We start from the raw sequence: 25809 nt of genomic DNA on the forward strand, positions 1-25809 counted from the left end.
ACCACATACTTTTCAACTTCAGACAACTCGCGAGTGCTACAATTTATAAAAATAAACAAGGATGGTGCCTCAGTTGATTCCCATTTACCTATCATAGGGCCAACAATGATAAATTAAAAACAAAATCTCAAGTTTAGGGAACACAAGTGTTTATTTGGTGACCATGAAAACATCTGATTTCTCATCTTAAAATTAGATACATGAAAATCATATATTGTTTAAGAAAGCTATTTGATGTATGAAAAAATGCACAAGCATGTTCAAAAATAATATTTTTCAAAATAGAAACTTACAATAAAGAAAGCATACTAGATAAATTTTAGCACAAAAGGATACAACTAATCTTATCAATCTTCGCCACAAAGCCATCATTCAGAGTGATGCTAATGCAAGAAGATCACAACCACAAAGACTTCATTGTTTACTTCATTAGCCAAATGTCTTGTTTACATATAGATGTGAAGTGTACACAAAAGAAGATATATGATCATTAAGCTTGAAACCTTCAAATGAAAGAAAACAGATGTCCCTATCTTTTCTCTCTTTTTTGTTCATACTAATCTTTGTGATGCAGGAGCATCCATGGTGTAAGGGCAATCTTGCATCAACCATAAAGATATTTAATTTAATTTTTTATTTAGTCTAGTTGAAAATGTTGTAGGAGAATAAATTCTTGTAATAAGGCATGAAATATTTGATAAATAATTGGCCAGGATCTTATGTTCCAACTTTAGTATTTTGGGCTTATTTTAGTGGCATTTCAAAGAAAAAACCATGAAATATGCCTTCCATGGTGTGGGATTTGGTGGGAACAACATTTTATGACATATATAATCTTGCATTTATTGTAGCATTTCCAAGATGGGCACCAAAGAGTTGGTGGGGCTGCATTTTTCTATTCTGGGTTCTTTGGTGTAAGAGGATGTCATAAGTTGACTTTAATTACAAGCAAATTGGTGGGTGGAAGTTAGAAGAAACATGTAATATGATTTCTAACTAAGAGAAGAGGCTCCCTCATGTTTTTGGCATAGCTTTTGGAGGTTACCAATAACCCAAGTTTGAGTAACCATGGTTGATTGTTGCAAGTTTGGGCTTTGACCATTTTTAGATTTTTGGGATGTTTTGAGGGAGGGAGAAGAATGCCATGAAGATATTGCAGGTTTTGAAGATGTAAGATATGATATTGGGCAGATTTCAGGCTTAAGATTTCAAGCCATATTGATTATTGTTGCAGGTTGAAGGTGGAAAAGATTATTTGCAGCTGAGTGCATAGTTGTGAAATTTGATTTCCTGAGTTTGAGGATTGTGATGCGCGTTCATGGGCAGACTTTAGGCAAGAAGACTTCAGATGATTTCATGGTGATGTTATTCACAGGTTGCTGATTTCACTTATGTATTGCTGATTTCATTTTATTGAGGATTTGAGAGCCCGTTTTGCAGCAGGGTGCATGAAATGTTAAGTAGTTTGGGTGTGTAGTTTCAAAGTTGATTCAAACTGATTTAAATCAGTTTTATATCAGATTAATGGAATGTAATTCAAGCTCACATGCCTGCATATGAATGTAATTTCTGATTTGCATTGTTTGAATGAAATTACTGGAGTTTTGGGTGATAAGTAAGGGACTATGTTTGCAGTTTTCAGAGTTGTTTTAATGCATTTCAGAATTGCTTTGATGTTATGTGTTTAAGGTTGGGGGTATATTTGTTTTTTCTCTCTTCATCTGATTTATATCAGATTGGTGATGCTTATTTGATGCCCATGTGGTCATGTGATGGTGATTCAAAACAGTTATGTAATTGGGAAGCTGGATTGTGGTAGAAACCAAAGAGGAAGAAGATAGTTACTCCTGATAGTTCTTGTTTACATGTGTAATGTCCCCTTCTCATTGATGTCTTTCCAGTGGTCCATTAGCCTATTCCTGAGACCCGTAGGCTAGGTGGAATGAAGAATGAGGGTCAAGCATTGATGAGGCGAGAACTTACTATTTTTAGTAAGTCAGGGGTTGGCTGTTTGGTGATACTGTCCTACTGAGCTCTCCATGATCTGTCATTGGGTGCGAAGATCATGCTTTTCGGAGCAGTAGTTCATGACTTACTATTTTTAGTAAGTGGCAGTATGGCGTATTTCTATTTTTGGCAGTGGACAGGGTCCTGATCCTGCAGTTGTTCAGTGGTCTTCCTGGCTCAACTTCATCCTGGTTTTGACAATAATCATTATTGGAGTCATAAGTGATATAATTAAATATTATTTCCTTATCCTAAGGTTTAATATTTAATTAATTTGATTATTTTTGCTACTGATTAATGACTATGGAAATCGCACATAATGTCTCCTAAGTGCTAGGCGATTTATTATGTTTAGAAAGGGGCGCCATTTTATATTGGGAGATATTATTTCATTCACCAAAAATATTTTGCCAAGTCAAAATCGTAATTTTATGCTTACTTGGCATGAATTTTGGCTTATGGCTTGGACGCCATCCTTGGGTCCACTTGGTAAATGAAATGCGAATGGAAAAAGTGGATTTGGGCACATTTGTGAGCATTTGCATTTGGATTTGGTGGTGTTGGAGGTTATAAATAAGAGCCTTGGGCTCCCTTTTTTTGTTATCATATGAATTTGCATCGTTATGCTGCCGAATTGGCGATTGAAAATCTGAGCTTCGAAGTGTGGCTTCCTAGCTAAGTCTCAGTTTCGTACTTGCAAGATAGTACCTAGCTATGTCCATGTATTTCCAGTGCTGTTGGTGAGTGAGTTGCAGATTGTGGAGTGTTTTGTGTGAGATTGGAGTGTTTTCTGGTTGCTGGTCGCGGAACTGCTGAAAGTGTATTTTGCTCATATCTCTTGGCCAGGCAATTCCATCATTCTGGGTACTGGCTCATCCATCTTTCCTACCACTGGGGATGCATCTTGTAAGTTTTTAGCATATTATGTTGAGTGTGGAATTTTATAATGAAAATCAAACTTCCCAGTTTAGGCATTGGGTTTAGTGAGTGCATTGGGAAGCGTGCAATACAAATATGGGTGTTTTGATAGCTTCCTTTGGGTTTGTTTTCATTGTGGCTGGTGTAGTTTTAGTTTAGAACTGTTTTTGGGTGAATTGGGTGAGTAATGAGAGAGTTATGAGCCTTTTAGTGAATCCATAGGCTGCTGGTTTTGCATTTCCAGCTTGCAGATTTTGATGTTAGCAGAAATTTCATGCTTATTATTTGGATGTTCAGCATTACTCTTCTTCTCTCACTATCTTGATTATTGTAAGGTTAAGTAGTAGTACTACTAACCAGTTCTGGCTTGTAACTCTTATCCCGTTGAAAAGTGGAAGAGGTTGGCTTGCCGCCTATTTCAATTGAATTGTAATTCAGTCCTCCCACTGCATAAGCGGTCGAGTGATGATTGATTGTAATGGTCCTCCCGCGCTGCATAAGCGGTTGAGTTGAGTTTGTAATTTCAGTCCTCCTGCTGAAATATCGCGATCGAGTGATTTGTGCCTTTGTGTGTTTCTCTTGGTTGGTTCACCGCCAAGTTTCTTGCATTCCCGCTGGATAAGCGGAAGGGGCTAGCTTGCCGCCCGGTATTGTATTCCACTTCATCTTTCAACAGATTTGAAATCTAACGATCCCCTATTCACCGTATGCTCTCACCTTCCCACATTGGGCATTTGGTGATCAAAAAGTGGAAGGGTTGCACTTTTCAGCAAGTTTTCAGTTTATGCTTTCTAACCTTAACGGGTTATCTATTTGTTGATGATTATTATTGGCCTAAAAACAAAAAAAAATAACTGGGATATTACATGATGTTATTCGCAGGTTGCTGATTTCATTTATGTATTGCTGATTTCATTTTATTGAGGATTTGAGAGCCCGTTTTGCAGCAAAGTGCATGAAATGTTAAGTAGTTTGGGTGTGTAGTTTCAAAGTTGATTCAAACTGATTTAAATCAGTTTTATATCAGATTAATGGAATGTATTTCAAGCCCACATGCCTGCATATAAATGTAATTTCTGATTTGCATTGTTTGAATGAAATTTCTGCAGTTTTGGGTGATAAGTAAGAGACTATGTTTGCAGTTTTCAGAGTTGTTTTAAAGCATTTCAGAATTGCTTTGATGTTATGTGTTTAAGGTTGAGGGTATATTTGTTTTTTCTCTCTTCGTCTGATTTATATCAGATTGGTGATGCTTATTTGATGCCCATGTGGTCATGTGATGGTGATTCAAAACAGTTATGTAATTGGGAAGCTGGATTGTGGTAGAAACCAGAGAGGAAGGAGATAGTTACTCCTGACAGTTCTTGTTTACATCTGGACTGATTTTAAGTCAAATCCTTAATTGATTTGCATATGTGGTTTCTGTGGATTTTCACCCTGCATCACTTTTCAAAAGACTGCACCAAATATCCTTTAAAGGAGTAAGGAAAAAGGAGATTCCCAAGTATCAAACCAATTAATTAGACTAGTCCCAGTTTCAGACCATATTTAAAACCCAATCAAGAGGTGATTTTTCCCAACCCAACTATATAAAATTATGAAAAACAATTTGGGGCCTCATGAAACATAATAGATATTTAGATTCATGTTCAGCTACTTAAAGTTCCATCTTAAAACACTCAAAAAAGAGGTATGATGTAAAATCCCTCTCAAAAATTTTCCCAAATTCTTCTGCATATTTTCCTCACTAGTGGCTTGACGCAATTTGTTTTGTACTGTTACTGAGAGTGGTTTCAGTTTGTACGATAATGTGGTTTATTTTGAAAGGTTATGATAATAGATGTTGTAAAATATATCACAGATAATGGCAAAGTAGAATACATAAGCTGAACGCCCAAGAAAAGCCTTCTATAATTAACTCCTTTGAACCCAAATACAAATAGAAAGTATCAGATTTCTAACCTTACAAATGGCACCAGCAGCATAAAATTTATTGAAGCATTAGAATCTAATATACACAGGAAATTGTTTGATGACAGCCAAAGACACCTCCAGAGTCTGCATCTGAGCATAAAATCCTTTCAAAAGGGGTCATCAACCCATGAACTGTCACCACATGCCTCTGCTGAAGCTCTCAACCTCTTCCATACAGATAAATGATACCATTGATAGACTCTTGTACCCTTGGCAAATGGATTTCCGATGGCTCGACCAGCATACATGTGAAGATTCCAGCACTTTGCACAGTAAGATCGCACGCCAATATTACTCAGCCGCCAAGTGTCTTTCAGTCTAAACACCACTCCAGCAAATAGAAAACCATGCTCCAGCAAACTCCTTTACTCCACGTGGCCCATAAGGAAAAAGTGGGATGAAGTGATCCTCTATATCCCATCTTCCAATCAACCCACTTCAGATTTGAGCCAGTCTCCAAGCACAACATACACTTAACACTAGTGAACCATGGGGATGTGTTCTTCCCCCCCCAAAAAAAACCCTGCATCTCTAAGACGGGGGGGACAGGGATAGGGTGTCCCCCACCATCCCACCACCACCACCAGGACGTCTCGGGGACTCCTAGGAGTCTCCTAGCCATCTCGGGGATGCCTAGGAGTCTCCCATAGCCGGTAGCCCCAACTTAGTAATTCGAATCCTAAGAAAAAATGGTGGAAAATTTGTGAAAATGGCATCCTTGTCTTCAAGCCAGTCTCATTCTCTTCATCATATATATACATGAAATATAACATTTAAGTATAAGTCACATTTCAATATGTCTTTTTCCTTTCTTATACTTTAAGTTATATTTCATGTATATATTAGTAGGATGTTTGAGAGTGGTTTCAAATCTCTAGGAGTTATAATGCAGATTCTAGGTTTTAGAAGATTTAAAAAATTTCAAACAGTCAAATTTCAGTAATCAGCAACCTCCTATCAGTATTCTTTCGCTCTCTCTATCTCACTCTCTTTGTCTCCCTTCAACTCTAGGCCTATCTCTCTACCTATCACTCTTCCTTTAACCCCTCTCTACCTCTCTCTATCTCACTCTCTTCTCTTTCACCCAAGATCTAGACCTATCTCTACATCTCTCTCTCTTACCCAGACCCCTACCTGGGGTGCTACCCTCAACCTCATTTTGGTGTTGCCCACAAACCCCCATCAAACTATAATTCTAAGTAATAACTAATAAGCTAATGATTAATCATGATCATAAATCATATTTTTGATATAATAGAAATCTCCAATTTGACAATTTCATTTGTCAAATTTTATTTAGTATTCAAGAAATCTTAGTATTTAGTATTTGCAATTTTTCTACTTTACTAATTTGCCATAGTTTCATTTGAAATATAATTCTTATACATCTTTTTATAACTAGTTTTTCAAGTATTATATGTATATCAGCACCGCCACCCCCCCCAAACGTCCCCAAACTTGGGCCCTTTGTCCCCCCGTCCCCCCATCCCCAACGGCTCTAGAACACTATTCAACACTGATTATGCTCAGAGCAAAGATCCATGACCAGGCATAAGCAAGTTTTCTTCACATATTCAGGTCTATATGTATATCAGCACTGCCCCCCCATCACCATCCCCAAACTTTAGCCCTTCGTCCCCCCATCCCCAACGGCTCTGGAACACTGCTTAACATTGTTTATGCTCAGAGCAAAGATCCACGACCAGGGGTAAGCGAGTTTTCTTCACATATACGTCCCACTATAATGCAGTTTGACCATTCAAAAATCCTTCACACCAAGAAAGAGCCTCATATCTTTTCCTCAAGTGCCACGTACCAGCAAAATCTCCACACGACTTTTTAGAATTGTTGAACTTCCTTCAATGTAGCCAAGTGTCACGTCCAACAATAAATAATATTCCCATAATTTCCAATATACATGGTTCCAATATGCATGGTGCAGTTAGAAGGAAAATCAACTATTTCCAAGCTCCCAATAATAGTTACGAACTTACTCAAAAAAAAAATGACCTCCTTTTTACCAAGCTGCGCTCAAATCTTAGAATATTTATCACAGTTTCATTTAAAAATGATTTCCTTTATTCACTAACAAAAATATTTAAAAAGGGCATCCATAACTCAACTCCATTTCTTATTTTTGAACTAAACCAAACCCTACAAATTTGTCTTTGTAAGAGACTTCAGAAATTTCATATTTATCTTTAAAACTTTTGTGAGATTTCTGGATGAAACGTCCAATAATGGACAATGAAGTGAAATGGTGAATCCTGAAAGGAATACACTCCAAAGATGGAATTGGGGTTTTGTCCTAGGGCTTGCTGAACCAAAAGTCAGAAGCTCTCGGAGCTCTTCAAGAGAAAATAATAAACCAAGCATATCTCCAAATAACCCCTTCACTTCTCTTTTATAACCAACTGGGGAAACTTCTAGAATACTTTTCAAATTTCCATCTCCTTTTTAACTTTAGCCTGGGAAAATTATAGTAACTTAATAATATTTCTGTTATTTCCTTTTCCCACTAATAAAATGACCCTCTGATAATTTCCAGTTGACATAAAAAGCCAATAAACAACCCGAATAATCTGAAAAGCTTAATAAATTTTAATTTAAGAGACAAAATAAATAACATCATTATGAAAATAAAAAGTGTTTTAAAACAAGCAAAATAAAATGTAATTTTAAATACTTAAATAACATTAACGAAAAACTATTTATTAATACTTCCTACTTATCTATTTATTAATACTTAAGGAAATTGGTAAATAAAGGACCAGACCCCAAGTCTGCAGTTTACTCATAAAAAAATGACCTAAGGAAATTGGTCCCAAGGGCTGAACTAGAGTGCTTCGAAAGGAGGGTGCTTGGCTTCATTCAGATTATCATGTTTTTGACATCATTTTGCCACTCATTTCCAGAATTTGAGCTTTGTGTTCAGATTTTCTTCCAAGAATGAAAACTCCTGGTTGATTTGAGGATCTTGGAGGGCAAAAACCCTCTTGGATATTTACCACTGGATTTGGAGATGGAAACTGTCATCTCCACCATTGGCAACTCAATCTAAGGATTGCATGTTTCATATTTGTGGTTCATAATTTTTTTGTGATTGTTCCACCATCCATTCTTGCTAGATCTAGAACACCACTACTTGGGAGAACCACTATCCATTCTTGCTACATCTAGGACACCACTACTTGGGAGAATCACCATAATTTTCTATCACTAATTTGGTAGTTTTGGACACATTTTGTTGCTGCTAAAGTGTCACTACAGTCAAATGAGCATTTTTTGGCCAAGTTTCATGTCACATGTTGCTGCTACAGTGTCACTACAGTGAAATCAGCATTTTTTGGCCAAGTTTCATGTTTACATGTTGCCACTACAATGTCACTACAATGTTGCTACAGGGGAATCAACATTTTTTGGGAATAATTCTTCACATTAATTCAGTGACTAGCATATAAAACTATCAACTTGAGTATACAAGCATTGAGGAGGCGAATTCATCACCAAATGTTGCATATTTCATAGATCTAGTGACAGCGCCATCACTTTGAAGGCTTTCTGAAGAGGGTTTGTCATCATTTATTGTCACAAAAACATTTTCAGCCACTTCCCTTGGTAGTGTCATTGCTTGGGAGAGAAGATATGCCCTAATTATTCTTGTTTTTATTAGTTTCCAAGCCATCATTGCCTGTACCTTCATTGGAGGAGATCACAAAAGCACTTTGGTCAAGCCACTTTGCTCTCATTGACACTAGAGCAACTCATAACTCATATACGAGAGAATTGTTGCAAAGAGAGGCCTTACAACCGATGAAGTTGATGATTTTAGAGTAATGGTGGATGATGGTTCTACTATCTCTTGTAGCTGGATTGTCTCCAATATGTCTATGCGGTTGGGAAATTACAAAGTCAAGGATGACTTCCATGCGATTAGCATTGGAGGCAGTAATGATGCAGTACTTGGCATACAATGGCTGCGATCTCTTGGAGAGATCGCTTTTAATCTGCAAACAATGGAATTGAAGTTCATGTCAGAAGGGAAGGCAGTAGTTGAGAGAGATGTATAATGGAGGCCCTCGTATTGTGTCACTGAAGAGGATGGAGAGGCTGATCCGTCATGGTCAAGTGAAATGGGTAGCAGAATGCATGATCATGCCACCCGATCCCATAGAAGAAAAGAGGCAATACCCTCCTGATATTCAAGAATTGATCACCAAGAGGAGTAAAGCCTTTGGTAGTCTACCCCCTGGAAGACCTCCAAAAAGAGGGTCTGAGCACATTATTGAGCTTGAAGAAGGAGCCAAACCGGTTATCACTACTCCATACTGGTATCCAAAGAAGTAGAAGGATGAAATAGAAAAGGCCATTAAAGAACTCTTGGATATGGGATACATCCGGCCGAGTAAGAGCCCCTTTGCTTCTACAGTGGTTTTAGTCAAGGAGAAGGATGGGACCATGCACATGTGTGAGGACTACCGAGCTCTAAATAAAAAAAAATCAAAAATCGATACCCCATACCTAGGATCGATGAGCTCATTGATGAGCTGCACGAAGCTGTCTCTTCCTCTAAGATTGATCTCAAATCAGGATACCATCAGATTAGAATGGAGTTAGACATTGAGAAGATAGCTTTCAGATGCCATTTTGGGCATTTTGAGTTTCTAGTCATGCCCTTTGAGTTGACTAAGGCTCTTGCTACCTTCCAATCATGTATGAACAGGAACTTTCAGAAGTAGTTGAGGAAGTTTGTGCTTACTTTTTTTGATGATATCCTCATCTACAACAAATCCTGGGAGGAGCACTTGAAGCACTTGGATGAAGTGCTCAACATTCTAGAGTTAGAATCGTTGTTTGCTAAGGAGTCCAAATGTGAATTTGGAATGAAGGAGTTCCTCTACCTTGGTCATATCATCAGTGTAGATGGAGTAAAGGTTGATCCTAAAAAGATCAAGGCAATAGGTGATTGGCCTCCACCTAAGAACTTGACGCATCTGAAGGGGTTCTTGGGTCTTTGTGGCTTCTATAGGAGATTTGTAAAGGGCTACTCTCAAATTGCTGCTCCTCTTACAGATCTTACTAAAAAGGCAGCATTTGTTCGGTCAAAAAAGGCACAAGGTGTTTTTGACAAGTTCAAGAAGACTTTGAGCTCGTGTCTTGTTTTGGCTATACCTGATTTTTCCAAGCCCTTTGAGATGCAATGTGATGCATCCGGGGAAGGTATTGGTGTTGTTTTGATGCAAGAGAAGCATACGATTGTGTTTGAGAGCAGAAAACTACGAGGAGTTGAGATGACTTACTCTATCTACGACAAGGAAATGCTTGCGATCATGCATGCATTGGCCAAGTTTAGACAATACTTGTTGGGGAGTAAATTTGTTGTCAAAACTGATCACAATAGTCTCAAACACTTTATGCACCAAAAGGACTTGAACGAAAGGCAGCAGAAGTGGGTGAGTAAGCTACAAGCTTACGATTTTGGCATTGAGTATGTCAAGGGCAAAACAATATTGTGGCGGATACACTTTCAAGAAGGTCTCACTTGAACTCTTTGTGTGAGCTTACTGCTGATTGGAAGGACTTGTTGCTTGCTGATTATGCCAAAAATCTGTTTGCAACCAACATTATTGAGGGTACTTTTTATGATGAAAGGTACAAGGTAGATGGGTTGATACACTACAAAGGAAGGATCCTTTTGTTGCTCGAATCTAAGCTCAAGAAGAAGGTTTTGTAGACTTTCCATGACATCCCTCTGGCTGGTCATCAAGGATATTTCAAGACCTATAGGCAAATTCGTGAGAGGTTCTCTTGGAAGGTGTTGAAAAATGATGTTTTGAGCTATATTAAGGAGTGTCACACTTATCAGATGAACAAAAATGAGTATACTCTTCTAGCTGGTTTGTTGCAGCCTCTACCAATTTCCAATAAAAAATGGGAAAGTATATCGATGGACTTCATCACAAGGTTGCCAAGAGCACATGGCAAGGATTGTATCTATGTTGTGGTGGATAGATTGACCAAGGTTGCCCATTTTTCTATAATCACCAGCTCCTTTACAACAGCTCAAGTTGCAGATGTATTCTTTCATGAGGTGTTTAGACTGCATGGGTTGCCAAAAAACATTGTGAGTGATAGGGACAACAAGTTCCTAAGCACTTTTTGGCAAGAGGTTTTCCGATTGTGTGGTACGGTGATCACTCCAAGCACTAGTTATCATCCACAAACTGATGGGCAAACAGAGATTGTAAACTAGTGGTTGGAGGGCTATCTAAGGAATTATGTCTTGGAGCAGCAAAGAGCTTGGGTGAGATGGCTTCACTTAGGGGAGTACTGCTACAATTCATCCTACCATATGTCCATCAGAATGTCTCCCTTCATAGCACTCTATGGATACGAGGCCCCCAACTTTGCTGATTTGATGTTTGGTGATAGCAAAGCCCCACAAGCAAAGGATATGGTGCGACAGTGTTAAGATATTTTGAAGACTTTGAAGAATAACCTCTAGATTGCACAGAATCAGCAAACGGTGTACGCTGACCAGCAGCGTATAAAGCACACATTTGAGGTTGGAGACATGGTCTATCTTAGGCTTCAACCTTTCAGACAATCTACTCTCAAGAAAGGTGGAGTGGAGAAACTCAAGCCATGTTTCTATGGGTCATTCAAAGTCATCAGAAGAGTTGGTGCAGTGGCTTATGAGTTGGAGCTACCAGTGAGTAGCAAAGTTCACAATGTCTTTCACGTATCTCACCTCAAAAAGGCACTTGGACACAATGTAGTTGTCTCTTCTGATTTGCCTCCTTTGGATGAGGAAGGACAGTTGGTGTTGATTCCAGAGGAGATTGTCAATTTCAGAGAGCGCTCATTGAGGAGAAGGACAATCAAGGAGTATTTGGTGAAGTGGAAGAATTTGCCTTTGGAGGATGCTACTTGGGAGAGTGAGGAGATTTTGCAGCATCCAGACTTGCGATTGCTTGAGGACAAGCAATCTTGGGGAGGGTGGACCGTAATATCCCCTTCTCAACAGTGATTAGTTCAGTTCACCGTTAGCCTATTCCGGAGGCCCGTAGGCTAGTCGGGAGTAGCAATTAGGATTTCCTATTTTCTAGGAGGATGCTTTGGTAGTTTTGGTGGCTTGTCTGTTGGAGTTTTGCAGTTCTAATTCTGGATTTGTAATGGTCCCACCCTCTCTGGGATATTGAAAGCTTGAACAGTAGAAGAACACTTGCTTGTTCTTTAATTATATTGATAATACTATGTGTCTTTTGAATGTGATCTTTCAGAACTACACAAAAGTTGTAGAAGATGTAGTTTTTTTTGTTTGAAGGTTTTTTTTTTGAAGAAAGGAAACAAATGCCTTCAAGTAGTAATTGGAACAGAATTGAAATTGCATTTAAGTTCAACACTATTACTAATATTCCATTGAAATTAAATACATCAATCTCGAGATAATAGTTCAGTTACAAACAATGAAGTCCTTTAACCCACTACTAACATACCCGGTGGTTGGAGGAGGAGAAAATTTAACTTTGGTTGGAACAGATAGCAAGCAGCTCATTCAAAAATGAGGTGCTTACCCCCAAAATTAGCTCACAGAGATCAGAAATCTGATCTTTTTCACTCCAGATTGCTGTCATAAGGTAGTTTGTTGGAGACAATGGGTTTACAATACATAGGCGAAGGATATCCCTTGAGTGGGAATAGTTTATGAACTCCAAACCCTCAGTCAGTACGGTCTGATATGAGTCTGATTTAATGGTTTCCAGACCTCTTTAACTGCTGCAACCTTCACCCAAGCTATTTTGTTGTGTAGGAGATTGATTGCCTACTAATAAAGGACTGATTAGAAACAAGTATGTGTCTGAAATGACTTCCAAGGTGCTGTAGATGGAACTTCAGCTAGCACACAGCCACCTCACTCAGCCACCAACACCATTCCTTTAGCTGCTCCAAAGTCCTTCTAATCGCTAACTTGTCTTCTCACAATTTTGCCTTAATATGCTAATATAACCCTTGTGTGAAGATCAGTGAAATGGGACTCGCCCAAACTCGGCGAGTTCAGGTCCGATTCATGCCCTACAAGTCTACCGAGCTCGGACTCGAACTCGGCCGAGTCCAGGGGGTGAACTCACCAGACTCACCAAGCTGGCAAGTTTGGCATAAAATCGTCAAACTCGGCGACTCCCATGCCTGGGACTCAGGTCGGCCGGTTGGGCTTAAAAAAATGCCAAAAAAAACATTTTAAAAAGTTTTTTTAACTTCTTTTTTTTTGTTATTTATCCTTTGCCCCTAAAAGTGAACTTCATTTCATTCATTTGGCAGAATAGGAGGAGAAAAGTGAGTTGTGAAGAAAAACAAGGGTGCATTGAAGAAAAACCAGCAAGGAGGAAGCTCAAGATTTCTTCCATTTATCACATTGAGGCTACATTGTGTTTGGATTTGGTGCATCAAGAGTTGGATAGGAAGAGTTTGCAGCTCATTTCAAGCTTGTTGTAAGAGGTAAGATTGTTTTTTTCTGACATTTTTTTGTTTCTTGTATGCAAAAATTTCATTTTCTATTCATTTCTTTTGAAAGTTTTACATTTTTTTCAAAAATCTTTTGTATGTTACTATGTAGGGTTGTATGTAGGGTTTGTAATTTTATTTTTTTTTAAAGTAGGGTTTGAAATTTTGATCAAACCTTACATTTAAAAAAAATAAAATTTACAAACCCTACCTTAGTTTTTTTGAAAAAAACGTACAATGAGAATGAATTCACAACAGAGAATGAATGTATTAATTTTTTTATTTATTTGTAATGTCTTATGACTCTAATAATTTATTGCAGCAACCTTCACTTTCTTATTTGCCTCAAGTTTCACAAAACTATCATACAATGTCTTCTTCTAGACCCCCAATTAGAAAGGACCCCGCTTGGAAATTTCACAAAGATTTTCCTGGGCAAAGAAAGGGGCAGACAAAATGTATGTTGAGCAAAACAATATTCCATGAAGGCATTTATAGATTGAAATACCATATTGCTTGTGTGTGTGGCCATGATGCCGACCCATGCATTGAAGCAACGAGTGAGGCCATACACGAGTGCTATGTAATGGTTGAAGCAATTGAAAACAAAAAGAAGTAAAAGGAGGATCTCGCGGCCATTGGAAGTGGGACAACTTTAGGTTGTGTTGGAGGGCCTTCTTCCATGCCTCCACATCGTCCCACTCACCATGCTACTACTGGTGGTAGTGCTTCCTCTTCTGCAGGTGCCACTACTCATGTTCCTAGCACTGCCAGTGGTAGTGGGAGTGTTAGCATTGGACCTAGAATTCGTAAATCTAGGTTGGATACCTTCTTTGTGCCTCGCACTACTCCTAGGTCCCAACAGTCACTTGAGAGCATGGGTTTGAATAAGAAGGTCCATGATGCCGCTAAAATGGCGGTTGGCAGGTTTTGGGTCTACGGCAATGTTCCATTCTTTACAGCCACGTGAATGTTTTATGTTTGATTTTTTTGATTTTTATACTTTGATTCTTCGTTTTATTTTTTCTCGTACATACTACATAGTACATACTTAACTTATCTCATTTAATTTATTTGTGACAGGTCTCCTTATTGGCAAGAAATGGTTGATGTACTTACCATATGCGGGGCGGGGTTCTGTTGACGTGTATTTTGTACACTGCCTAACACAGAATAAAATACCCAAGGGTACCTTATCCTCTCTTGAATAAAGCCTCCGAATGCTGAAGATGTCGCGAAAAGGATCAATCGGGATGACTTCAAGGTTCCTGTATGTAGGGTCTCTACGTGTGGATAAGCTCCAGTGGTATGATGTGATTTGCTGGAATCACAAGGGGACTTACATTTGATGATTGAACTTCCGATCTACTTTGCTGGAACACAGGCTCTTACTAGCTTAGATTTGAAACAAAATGAAAAAAGATGAGGGCGAAGGGAGGATCTAATCCTAATACTAAGAATGTAGGAGCAATGATTGATTTTTTGATGAAACTCTAACTAGGTCTTGTTTTGACATCAATGGACCATCTCCACAAGGCTAGTGCGATCTTCTAAGGGAAGCTTTATGATGTTCAAATCATCACTGCAGGCATAGACACCATCAAGTTGATGCATATCAATGAAGAAGCGACAAATTGAAATTGAGCTTAAGCTAAATGATTCCAGTTGACTACACAAGGCAAGTCTGCAATAAACAAACTGCTAGTAGTATGGATATACGAATTCCACCATTAATCAATCGCATTTCCTCCATTCATCTAATCATCTACCATCTAGGATTTGAAGACTCAACAAGAAACCATGCAAATTGCAAGAAACGCCACACTTCACCATTACTTCAATGAAAATGGAGTTTGTTTACAATCAATGGCAACAATTTCTTGCCTTGTCCTCCTATTCTACTCTAATTACTATTCTATCAACTATATTCTAACTCTTCCAACTATTTACATGCTATCTCTAACTTATTGCTAATTAGCCTTTACAAATGAAATGCCTGGGCTTATATAGTGCCCACAATACAATTTGATGGCTTAGATCAATTCAAGATCAATGGCCAAGATTCAACAATGAAAACCCTAATTAGGGTTTGTTACAACCATTACATAACATTTAATGCTTGACCAATGACAAAATTGTATTGCTTGGACACATGTCCCTTCTAGAAAAATCGACCAATGGATAGCCGGGGTAGGTACATCGGAGTTTGTGCCACCTTCCATGAGTTAAGTACATTGAATCTGGACATGCTGAGGTGGACCTCACTGATTGGAGAAATGATGACTAGGACGCCACCTCATTTGACACTTGTAACTTGGTAGATATTCAACTTGATGTTGTTGAGAAGCTTGCTTTAATTAATTCATCTGGAACTATTTACTTCTTCAACGAGCCCTTGTTCTAACTCCTTGTGTCCTTGATGTGCAGGATGATGATGTACCTCGCCTTGGAACGCTAGATCGAAAGAGGTCGCCCCTGTCCTGGCTTGATCGTCCCGGTGAAGACCGTCCTTGATCCGACTTGATTTTCCTTGAAGAGATCTCCATTTGATGCCTACACAACATTTCAAAATTAGTACCATGATTTTGTAATACATAACATAAATTAGAGAGCAAATTTTAGGAAACTTAATGATAAGTCCTTTATTAATCATTTCCTAAAAACGACTGAGCTAATACAATTCAAAATTCAAAATTCAAGCTTAAGGCAATGACGATCAAAATTCGAAATTAAAACAAGAGATCTTGCCATACCTTACTTGAGAGCTTAACTCTAAAATGCCAAAATAAAGGAATTCGCCTAGGCAAAAATCAAAATTTGATGGCTTCAACGTGATCTTGAAGGATAATGAACGTCCTCTTTGTCAATTCGCCACCCTTGGGGATATCTTTGATGTGCTCTTCAATGTCCTTGGCAAGTTCGCCTAACTTGAAACTTCAAGTTCGTACTCCCTTGCTTGGAATGAAATTCGCTCCTCTAACACACAATTCGCGCTACTCCTTTGTCTTCTTCAAATCGCACTTGATTGTAGATGGTAAAAAATGATGATGAAAAAATGAAAATTCTCACCTCCTTTATAGGCGCTTACACCACCCACTATCATATAGGCCGACTTTTGTAAAAATAAAGCAATTTTAAACGATTTTTAATAAATAACAAGGGCCGACCTTCATAAAACAATAAAATACCAAGCGCTCCCTTTGATTTTTTATTAAATTAATAATTAATTATTAAATGCCTTCGTTTATAAATTAATAAATTCGATTTTCTTACAAGACAAAATAATTAATTAATACCAAGCGCAAATTTTAAATGCCATTTTAATTGGATTTTCAAACTTATCGAATTTTCTAGCATTTAAATAAATTCAAAAATGTGTTTGAGCGCCAAAATTGGAGAATTGGGAAGAGTACAAACCTCATCGCCCTGGTCCCTGACTGAGGGACAGGAGCGATCCATCAACTTGGTCTTGATCCTTGCATTTTTTTACGTCCAAAATCTTCATCTCCACGTTGAATTTGCCATTTTCGCTAGGATTTTCGAACTTGAGTGTCTTGCTTGTGTGAACGAGTGCCCTTTATGACCATTATCGCCCTGGTCCCTTGGAGAGGGACAGGAGCGATCTTCATGTTTTCACTTGAAATTCTCCGTTCTTGATATCAACTTCTCCTTTATTTTCTTTCAAACAACGCTTTGAACCCTTTGCAAGTTTGTTTTGTCATGATCTTCGAAGGAAAATAAGTGCTTTGGCAAATATCGCCCTGGTCCTTTGGAGAGGGACAGGAGCGATCCTAGTGTTTTCTCCTTAATCTTGCATCTTTGATTTCAAATTTCCATCATAAGGTGAATAATAACATTTTTTCTTCACTCCACGCTTGTTCCACTTGATTTTTACAAGGCATTTAGACGTTGGAAGGATCATCGCCCTTGTCCCTTGGAGAGGGATAGGAGCGATCTTGAAGCTATAGCCAAAACGCGTTATCTTTCAACCTTGGTTCCTCGTTCATTGCCTCTTAAAGGACGTCCTTGACCTTGTGTGAACTTACCTTGACATGCATTTAAAGGAAAATGAAGGATCCTATGCAAATCGCCCTGGTCCCTTGGAGAGGGACAGGAGCGATATAGCCTCTTTGTTCAATTTGATGATCGTTTAACATTTGAAACCTTTGAATATCATCTTCTGATCATGCCTTGGATCTTTTACCACCTTGCAAAACCTTCAACGCGTAAAATGAAGTCCTTTGATCCTTCTTAGTCGCTTGATGTGTGATAAACTTTCAAAACTTATGCCTTTATGCAAATTTCGCTCTAGTCCCTTCCTGAGGGATAGGAGCGAACTGGGATATTTTAGTGCAAATCTTTCAATGTTGGCGACCTTTGATGCTTTGTGCTTGATTGGAACACTTCGAAACGTCCTTGCCACCTTGTTCTCCGTCTTAGAGTATCTTGAATTTGAAGAAGAGGCAATATTATCATTATATCGCCCTGGTCCCTTGGAGAGGGACAGGAGCGATCTTGGTCCTGTAGGCATCATTTCAATTTATCACCTTCAAAATTTATCTTCAATGGATTCGTAATGTACCTTTTCACTCATCCATGCCTTGGAAATCTTTCAAACTTGGCAAAAAATTTGTCTAAGACAAAAATCGCTCTGGTCCCTGCCTGAGGGACAGGAGCGAACTTGGGCATTTAGGTCCCTTGTTGATGTTTCATAATCTTCAATTTATCTTCAATGGGTTCGATTGACCTCCTTCCTTTCACCTTTGGCTTGGAAATCATTCAAACTTGGCAAGAAATTCATCTAAGACAAAAATCGCTCTGGTCCTTCAGTGAGGGATAGGAGCGCCCAGGCCAATATAGGTCTCATTTGGTGTCCTTCAATCTTCAATTTTGTCTTCAACGAATCCGTTACATCGTCCTTGCTTGCCTCAAACTTTAAACTTGCTTGCTTTTCGTCCAGAACATGCCCTATGAAGAACTTCGCTCTGGTCCCTGGGAGAGGGACGGGAGCGATTTTTGCATTTTGGTTCATTTTTCTTCACGACGACACTTCAAGTTATATTCATTTGGTAAAATGCATCTCCTTGGACCTCTTCAAATCGTCAAATCATTAAAATCCTGCAAGGACAAAGCAATATTTGATTTTAAGCTTCGGTCCTTCACTGAGGGACAGGAGCGAAATTTGCTCTCTAGGCCAAATCGTTACAATTTTCATCAAAAAATGTCTTGGCTAAGGAAGATATCATCTTACTTAATGCTATGAATAAAAGTTAATGTCCAAACAAAGTCTAAAAATGTGCATATGAATAAAATCGCTCTGGTCCTTCAGTGAGGGACAGGAGCGAATTTGACCTTCTAGGCAAAAACTTCATCATTTCATTGTTTTTGATCAAGTCTGGATGCTCTATCATGCTCATTTCGTCCTTCACCATGCCTTTGATGTCTCAATTCGTCCAAACAAGGTCAGAAATGACTCAACTAAGCATTTTCGCTCTGGTCCCTTGGTGAGGGACACGAGCGATTCGCCTTGGACCCTTGGAGAGGGACAGGAGCGCTTTTCGCTCTGGACCCTTGGAGAAGGACAGGAGCGAAATTTGACTTTTCGAACTCTCTATCAGGATAAATTTTATGGAATATAACATTTAAGTATAAGTGACATACTTTAAGTTATATTCCATATATACTTTCAGGATGTTTGAGAGTGGTTTCAGACCTCCAGGAGTTATATTGCAAAATCTAGTTTTTGGAGGTTTTTTCAGTTTTCAGACTTAGTCAAATTTCAGGATCAGGACATTCCAGACTTAGCCAAATTTCAGGATCAGGACCTCACTCAAGCAGGACTTGCTATCCTATTGATCTCCCCGACAGCACTCAAAAATGCAAAGGCTAACTAACAAAACCCTAAAAAACCAAGAAAACAAACCCTAAAAAGCAAAAAAGCAAGGGTCCCCATTTGCAATGGGGCGATGTGTGAAAACGTCACAACAGGTTCAAAGCCACTTCTGAGTCTGATTTGAGGGGACCCATTTTGACTCAATTCGTGAATGATGTGAAGAAGGTATTAGGTGAACAACGCCAGATATGGAGCACTAAAGGTTGCACCATCATGACTGATGGTTGGACGGATAGGAGAAATAGAACTCTCCTTAATTTTCTTGTTTCTTCCGTAGGTGATTGATTAATTTTAGTTTCATTTAGTCATTAGTTTTTTATTTTTCATTTAATGATTTATTGAATGATCATTGATCTTGCTTTATTTTTTTATTTCAGGGGGCACCGTTTTCATCCAGTCCATTGATGCCTCCGCCCATTGCAAGAATGCCATGAGCAGATAAAGGAGGTGATTGATGAGGTGGGTGAGGAGAATGTGGTACAGATGGTGACCGACAACACAACAAATTATGTTGCTGCAGGTAAACTTTTGATTACAAATACAAAGTAATTTTGTTTGCAAATTAATTACTATTTTGTAACTTCATTAATTACAATGCAACAAATTGTGTTGCTGCAGGTAGAGTATTGATGGAGAGGCACTGATCGATAATTTGGACTCCATGTGCTGCCCATTGCATTGACCTCATGTTGGAGGATATTGGAAAACTCCCATGGGTCAAGAGATGTGTAGAAAGGGCGAGAAATGTGTGCAAATTTGTATATAATCATTCATGGGTGTTGGCTCTTATGAGACAATACACAGAGCAGAAGGAGTTAGCTCATCCAAGAATCACAAGATTTGCCACAAACTTCATCACATTGCAGTCCATGCTTCATTGTAAGTCGGCCCTGAGATGTATGATTGTTGGTGAGTAGTGGTCTTCCTCATCCTATGCTGCCACCCCTACAGGAAAAGATATGGCAAACTGCATTTTTGATGAGTGAGACTTTTGGTTCTGTTGCGAGTTGCGGATGGAGAAAAGCCCGCAATGGGCTACATATATGAGGGCATGGATAGGGCAAAGGAGGGTATCAAATCTGTCTATGAAGGAGATGAGAGCAAGTATGGTCCCATTTGGGAGATCATTCATAGGAGATGGCATCATCAACTTCATAGGCCCATCCATGCAGTAGCCTACTATCTGAATTCGACATTCCATTTTAGCCCTACTTTCAAGGCTGATGTGGAGGTCCTTAATGGGCTATACTCAATCATGGAGAAGATGGCACCTGCTGGTTCTACTCAGACAGAGCTTATTTGAGAGCTACAGTTGTTCTCAAATGCACAAGGGGAGACCTTCTCTTGTCCTATTGCCAAAGAAAGTAGGACAACTATGATGCCAGATAAAAATAAATTGTAAGGCTTAATTTTAGTTTTATTGTATATTGTTAAATGAGTTTCTAAGTGAGACTGATTTTATTTATTTTTCTCATTTCAAACTCAGATAATTGGTGGAGCTTTTTGGCCCAATGACACCAAATATTCAGAAGTTGGCCATTTGCATCTTGAGACAACCATTCAGCGCATTGTTGATGTGTCTGAAATCGCATTGCTACGGTTCCATCCGGCCAACACAGAATAGAATGTACTCGCTGAGTATCCTATCCTCTCTTGAGATAAGGAAATCCCTAATGCTGGTTTTGTTGATCAAAGGGGACGACCTCAAGGTTTTGGTTGTCAAGTCTTGATTGCGGGATTACTCAATGATTGATGTGATTTGTTGGGAGCACAAAGGGGTTTTACGTTTTGCAACAAGGTGGTCTGTTGTGATTCTCAGACTACGAAATAAAATCAAAAAGGGAAGGGTTCAGGAAGCCTAAGGACAAGGATGATAATAGCTGATGCAGCGGGTAGACAGATTTCAATAAACCAGTTCTTGTTTTGCCAGAGATACCCTCACAACTAGACAAAAACGGTGCAAGCTCCAAGGGATGAAGGATTTTTAGACCGGAGACACTCGTTTTAGGCACCCAATTCTGGCGCAGCCTAAGACGAACACTTGCAATTGAACTAAGCACATTTTGGGTTCAGACTAACCATGCACGGTGACCTACAATCAGCAGACCCCCAATGGTATGAACCAGAAATGCATTAAATACCCCTCCACACTTCACCATTAAAAACCCTGCACTCTAAAATTAACCAGTTGAAAGAAACCATGCAAACAGACCAAAACAAAGACAACAAACACCATATTTCAATGTTCATATATTTGCTTCAGCTGCCATTACAACAATTTCTGCAACATCTCTATGCTATGCCTAAAAATCTAACCTATTCTAACTCTAAAATCTAACTACAAAATTCTCTCTAACTGTCTAACTATCTAACCCTTTACAAAAGAAAGGCCTCTACCTTTTATAGTTTTTACAATATTGAATCAGAGGCTAGGATTGACTGCATCCAAGGGCTACAACCTGCATCCAAAAGCTGGCAGCCTTAACCCATGCCCATTAAACTCTTAGTCATCTATCCAACTACTATCCCAACTACCTGCCACTATTTGGATTCAATTTGAGTCTATTGGATAGTTGGACATAACTGTCAACAAAAATATCCTGCACGGGACCCACGGGCAGTTTTATATAAAACAATTTTAGTTTACAAAAACTAAACTTTTGGAGTTAAATCCAGCTGTGTACTTTTCCTGAGAATGCATGATTGTTGCATTCGGAGTGTTCTTCGGTCTTTGGTGGTGAACTTTAACTTGTGGCCCGAGTGGCATGCTTCCCAATGCTTCATCGCTTTGATCCTACGCTGCATCTTTTATCCTCTAGCTTCCAGCACCTAGCCTTGGTTGCGATCCTTCTTCGATTTAAATTTTTAAGCCTTCGCCTGGTTCTCTGTGATGGCGTCTTGCGACCTACAAACCATTAATCCCATTTTAATAAATTAATTTAACAAACATTAAATTGAACGCCTGGAGGGTGATTTGAAAATTTCCCAAGTTTAACGCTTTTACTCCTTCCGCGAATTTAGTTGTTCTTGGCAATTTCGGGCAAGCGGGGCATTTGAAAAGTTTTTTAAAAGTTCATACTTAGACGTTTTCGAAATTCGGCCAAAATGGCACTTCCGCAAACTTTAAGTTAACGCCTTAGTATTTTATTTTCACATTTTCGGGGGGGGGGGGGGGTTTGAGAGCAATTGCAAGGTTTTAAAACTTTAACATCGCAAATTTCACGCTATATGCGAACTTCAGCGAAATAGGATAGTTTGCAAACTTTAAACTTCAAAACTTTACGCCTTATTGGCAAATTTCGGGATTTTGGGCACTTTTGCAAACTTCGGAGATTTTGTGCACTTTTGAAAGGTCTAAAAACTTTTGACATTTACCCCCCTTTATGGTGAATTTCGAGATCTTGGGCACTTTTGCAAACTTCGGAGATTTTGGGCACTTTTGAAAGGTTTAAAAACTTTGACATTTACCCCCCTTTATGGCGAATTTCAGGATTGTTGACGTGTATTTTGTACACTGCCTAACACAGAATAAAATACCCAAGGGTACCTTATCCTCTCTTGAAAAAAAGCCTCTGATTGCTGAAGATGTCGCAAAAAAGGATCAATCAGGATGACTCCAAGGTTCTTTGATGTAGGGTCTCTACGTGTGGATAAGCACCAGTGGTCGTTGTGAATGTTGTTTCATCAAGGGGCCTTACGTTTCCGTACATGAACAGAGTTTCCTAAAACTAACAAGTTCTCAAAAAGATCAAAAGGTAGGGTTTGCAAGAGATGAATTCTAATCTAATCCTAAAAATGACTCAATGTAGGCTAGAATTGGCAAGATTCTACCAATTTCAATATTGCCAAAACATAACAACTCAACTGAAATTGACGCGATCTTCTAAGGTAACTAATGATTTTCCAATTCATCAAGGATCGTAGATACTACCATGAAGGTACATATCAATGGTTCAATGATGATTGAAGGTTTAAGTAATCCAAATATCTCCAGTTGACCACACAAGGCGTTCTTACAATCAGTAAGAAGCTAGTGGTTTGGAACGTGAATCTCACCAAAAATCAAGCCCAACACTTAGTCCTTCAAATTTAAAGACTACTTCGACCAAGGATGATTCAAGAAAGTAAGCAACCATGAAAATAGCCACAAGAATTGCAATAAAACACCATAACTTCAATATTTTATTGATCTCAAAGCCAAAATAGACAACAATTGCTTGATATTCTCTCTTCAAAACTCAATCTTGCTACAAAATAACTTTCTTCTCTCCAAAAGCTCTAATTCTTTCTGATATTCTCTATCTATATCTATATCAAAATGAAAATGAGTGAGGGTATATATAGCATCCTCAATTACAATGAATGGCCCAGATCAAAAGAAGATCAACAGCTGAGATTTTGACACCTAAACCCTAATTAGGGTTTTATTACAAAAAGTTCCCCTTTTATTGAACAATATTAAATGCATAGCCAAATATTTAATTGGCACAAAAATCTAGGAAACATAGACCAATGACAATTAAGATACCACATCATCTATAACAACCTCTCTTCTAGAACCTTGTTTCCCTTCCAATGCTCCTTCTTAGCATATGCAGTGAATCTAGACACAATTCCCTCAATCTCAGCAATAGGAATCTCTGGAAGATTCCTCATTCGTTCCTCCAAGTGGATGACCTGATCGAAAGCTTTGAGAAGAGCTATGTCCCATCCAGGCTCGAGTTCTTTGATTTTCTCAATCAGGAGCATAGTAGCGAACATTTGATCTCTTTGCTCATCTGTGATAACATTCTCATCTTTGCAAAAGATGACCTTGACCTTCTCCTCCAACTCTTGAAGATTCACATCTGTCTCATCTTCAATCCTCCTGCCAAGAATAGAACATAACACCTCAAACACCTTGTCCTGAATCGGATGGATGACCTCCTCAACTTGATTGCATTTCGTACTAATGTCTTCGAAAAGAACTTCCTTCATCTAAAGTAGAGTTGACCACTGGAGTAAATTATGAGCTAAGATCTTTCTTGGTGTTTGCCTAATTACTTGCAGAACAGGAATGATAACATCTCTAGTGTGGGCAAAGGCGGCTACTGTTATCATTAGGTTGTGAATGATCTCAAGGACCTGGATAGCTCGATGGGTAGTCTGCATCATTCTTGTTGCGAACTCAATGGCAACGGTATGGGATTTGTCAATCCAAGAGCTCATAAGTTGGACCAAGCTCTTAACTCTTTCTGCCTCGCCAACTGATTCAAGGGGAAGTGCTTGCACAGGAGATACCGCTGGATCCTGACGTCCCAAAGGCTGATTGAGATGGCTAAAGTAGCCTCTCCAAGCACCGACCTCTCGCTCAAGCTTTCTATTCTTTTCCATTTCTTCTTTAAGCTTGTCTTTAAGTGCCTCAAATGAATTAGTTGCCTCATCCAGTGTCTGCTCGGCTGTGAGTGGACCAAGCTCACATGTTTCTACATCATACTCTTCTGCAAGGATTTCACCTTCATATTTGTCCACTGCTGGTGTAGCTATCTGCAACTTCCTGGACCCTGTCTCATCTCTGATCATCTTGGACATTTTGGTGGCCTTCCTTCTCTCTGTTACTCCCTAAGAATTTCCAACAAGGCTTTCTAAATCAATCACATTATCTTCGTCTTCGATCACAATCACCCTTGTTAGCCTCTCCTTTAACCAATCTGGAATGGCGAACTTTGTCTCTCTGACTTGTATCTCTTTAGGCAATGGTTCTTCTTCTCGGAGAGGAGATGTCACTTCATCATCATTCTTGTCTTCATGTAGCTCATTGACTTGGGGAGATTGACTTGATGAACGTTGAGGTGCTTGCCTTTCTTCATGTTTATCATTCTGGACCATTGATTCTATAGATTCCTCAACTTCAAGTACCCTCTTCTCTTGTCCTTGACTTGTCCTTTTTTCATGTCGGGAAGATGTGCCAGATGAGTGATCTCGATGGGCCTCTTGCTTCTTCTTGGAGGGTTCCCTTTTCTCAGGTCTTTCTTTCCTTTTCGCGCTTCTAGGATGAGGATTGCCTTCACTTACGCATCTGGGGTGAGGATTGTCTTCATTTGTGCTCCTAGGATGAGGATTGCCTTCGCTTGTGCTTGCTCCTCCTTCCCCTGGCCTTTCCTCCAAAGTAAAAGTCATAGGTATGTTCTGTTCTCTCAACTTTTGATGTTGCACATCAACCCATCTGCGAGTACAAGACAAAACTGGGGCCATCAAAGCTCTCAAGTCTGAAATCTCAGGTTCATTCCAATCTATCTTTACTGCTTTGTCTTCTCGGTCATAAGATGATTGGAGATGTCTGCCACTGTCCTAAGCTTGATCAGCCCTCTGTAAACTTTGCATTTCCTGATGAGATCTAAAGGTATCCTGGAATGCATCTTTCTTTTCACTTCTAAATCATCTGAGAGATTCATCAAAAAGTCCTCTATCTGAAATTCATGCTTGTACTTTCTACCAACTGTTTCTTCTATATACCCATAAGGATCAAAGTT

At 39.0% G+C, this 25809-nt stretch overlaps 1 protein-coding gene across 2 annotated transcripts in view; it reads right to left on the minus strand.

Annotated features, from left to right (window-relative positions):
- Window positions 1-25809, minus strand: part of LOC131067765 (protein LPA3) — a 268122-nt gene that overhangs the window by 139546 nt on the left and 102767 nt on the right. The window contains exon 6 of one of the 2 annotated variants that reach the window (XM_058002908.2): window positions 10-88. In XM_058002908.2, the coding sequence (XP_057858891.1) occupies window positions 10-88 (79 nt within the window). Of the gene's footprint in view, window positions 1-2; window positions 89-25809 lie in introns of both variants that reach the window. The other variant, XM_058002918.2, reaches the window with a different exon arrangement.

Source organism: Cryptomeria japonica, chromosome 5 (genome assembly GCF_030272615.1).
Source record: "Cryptomeria japonica chromosome 5, Sugi_1.0, whole genome shotgun sequence".
NCBI lineage: Eukaryota > Viridiplantae > Streptophyta > Pinopsida > Cupressales > Cupressaceae > Cryptomeria > Cryptomeria japonica.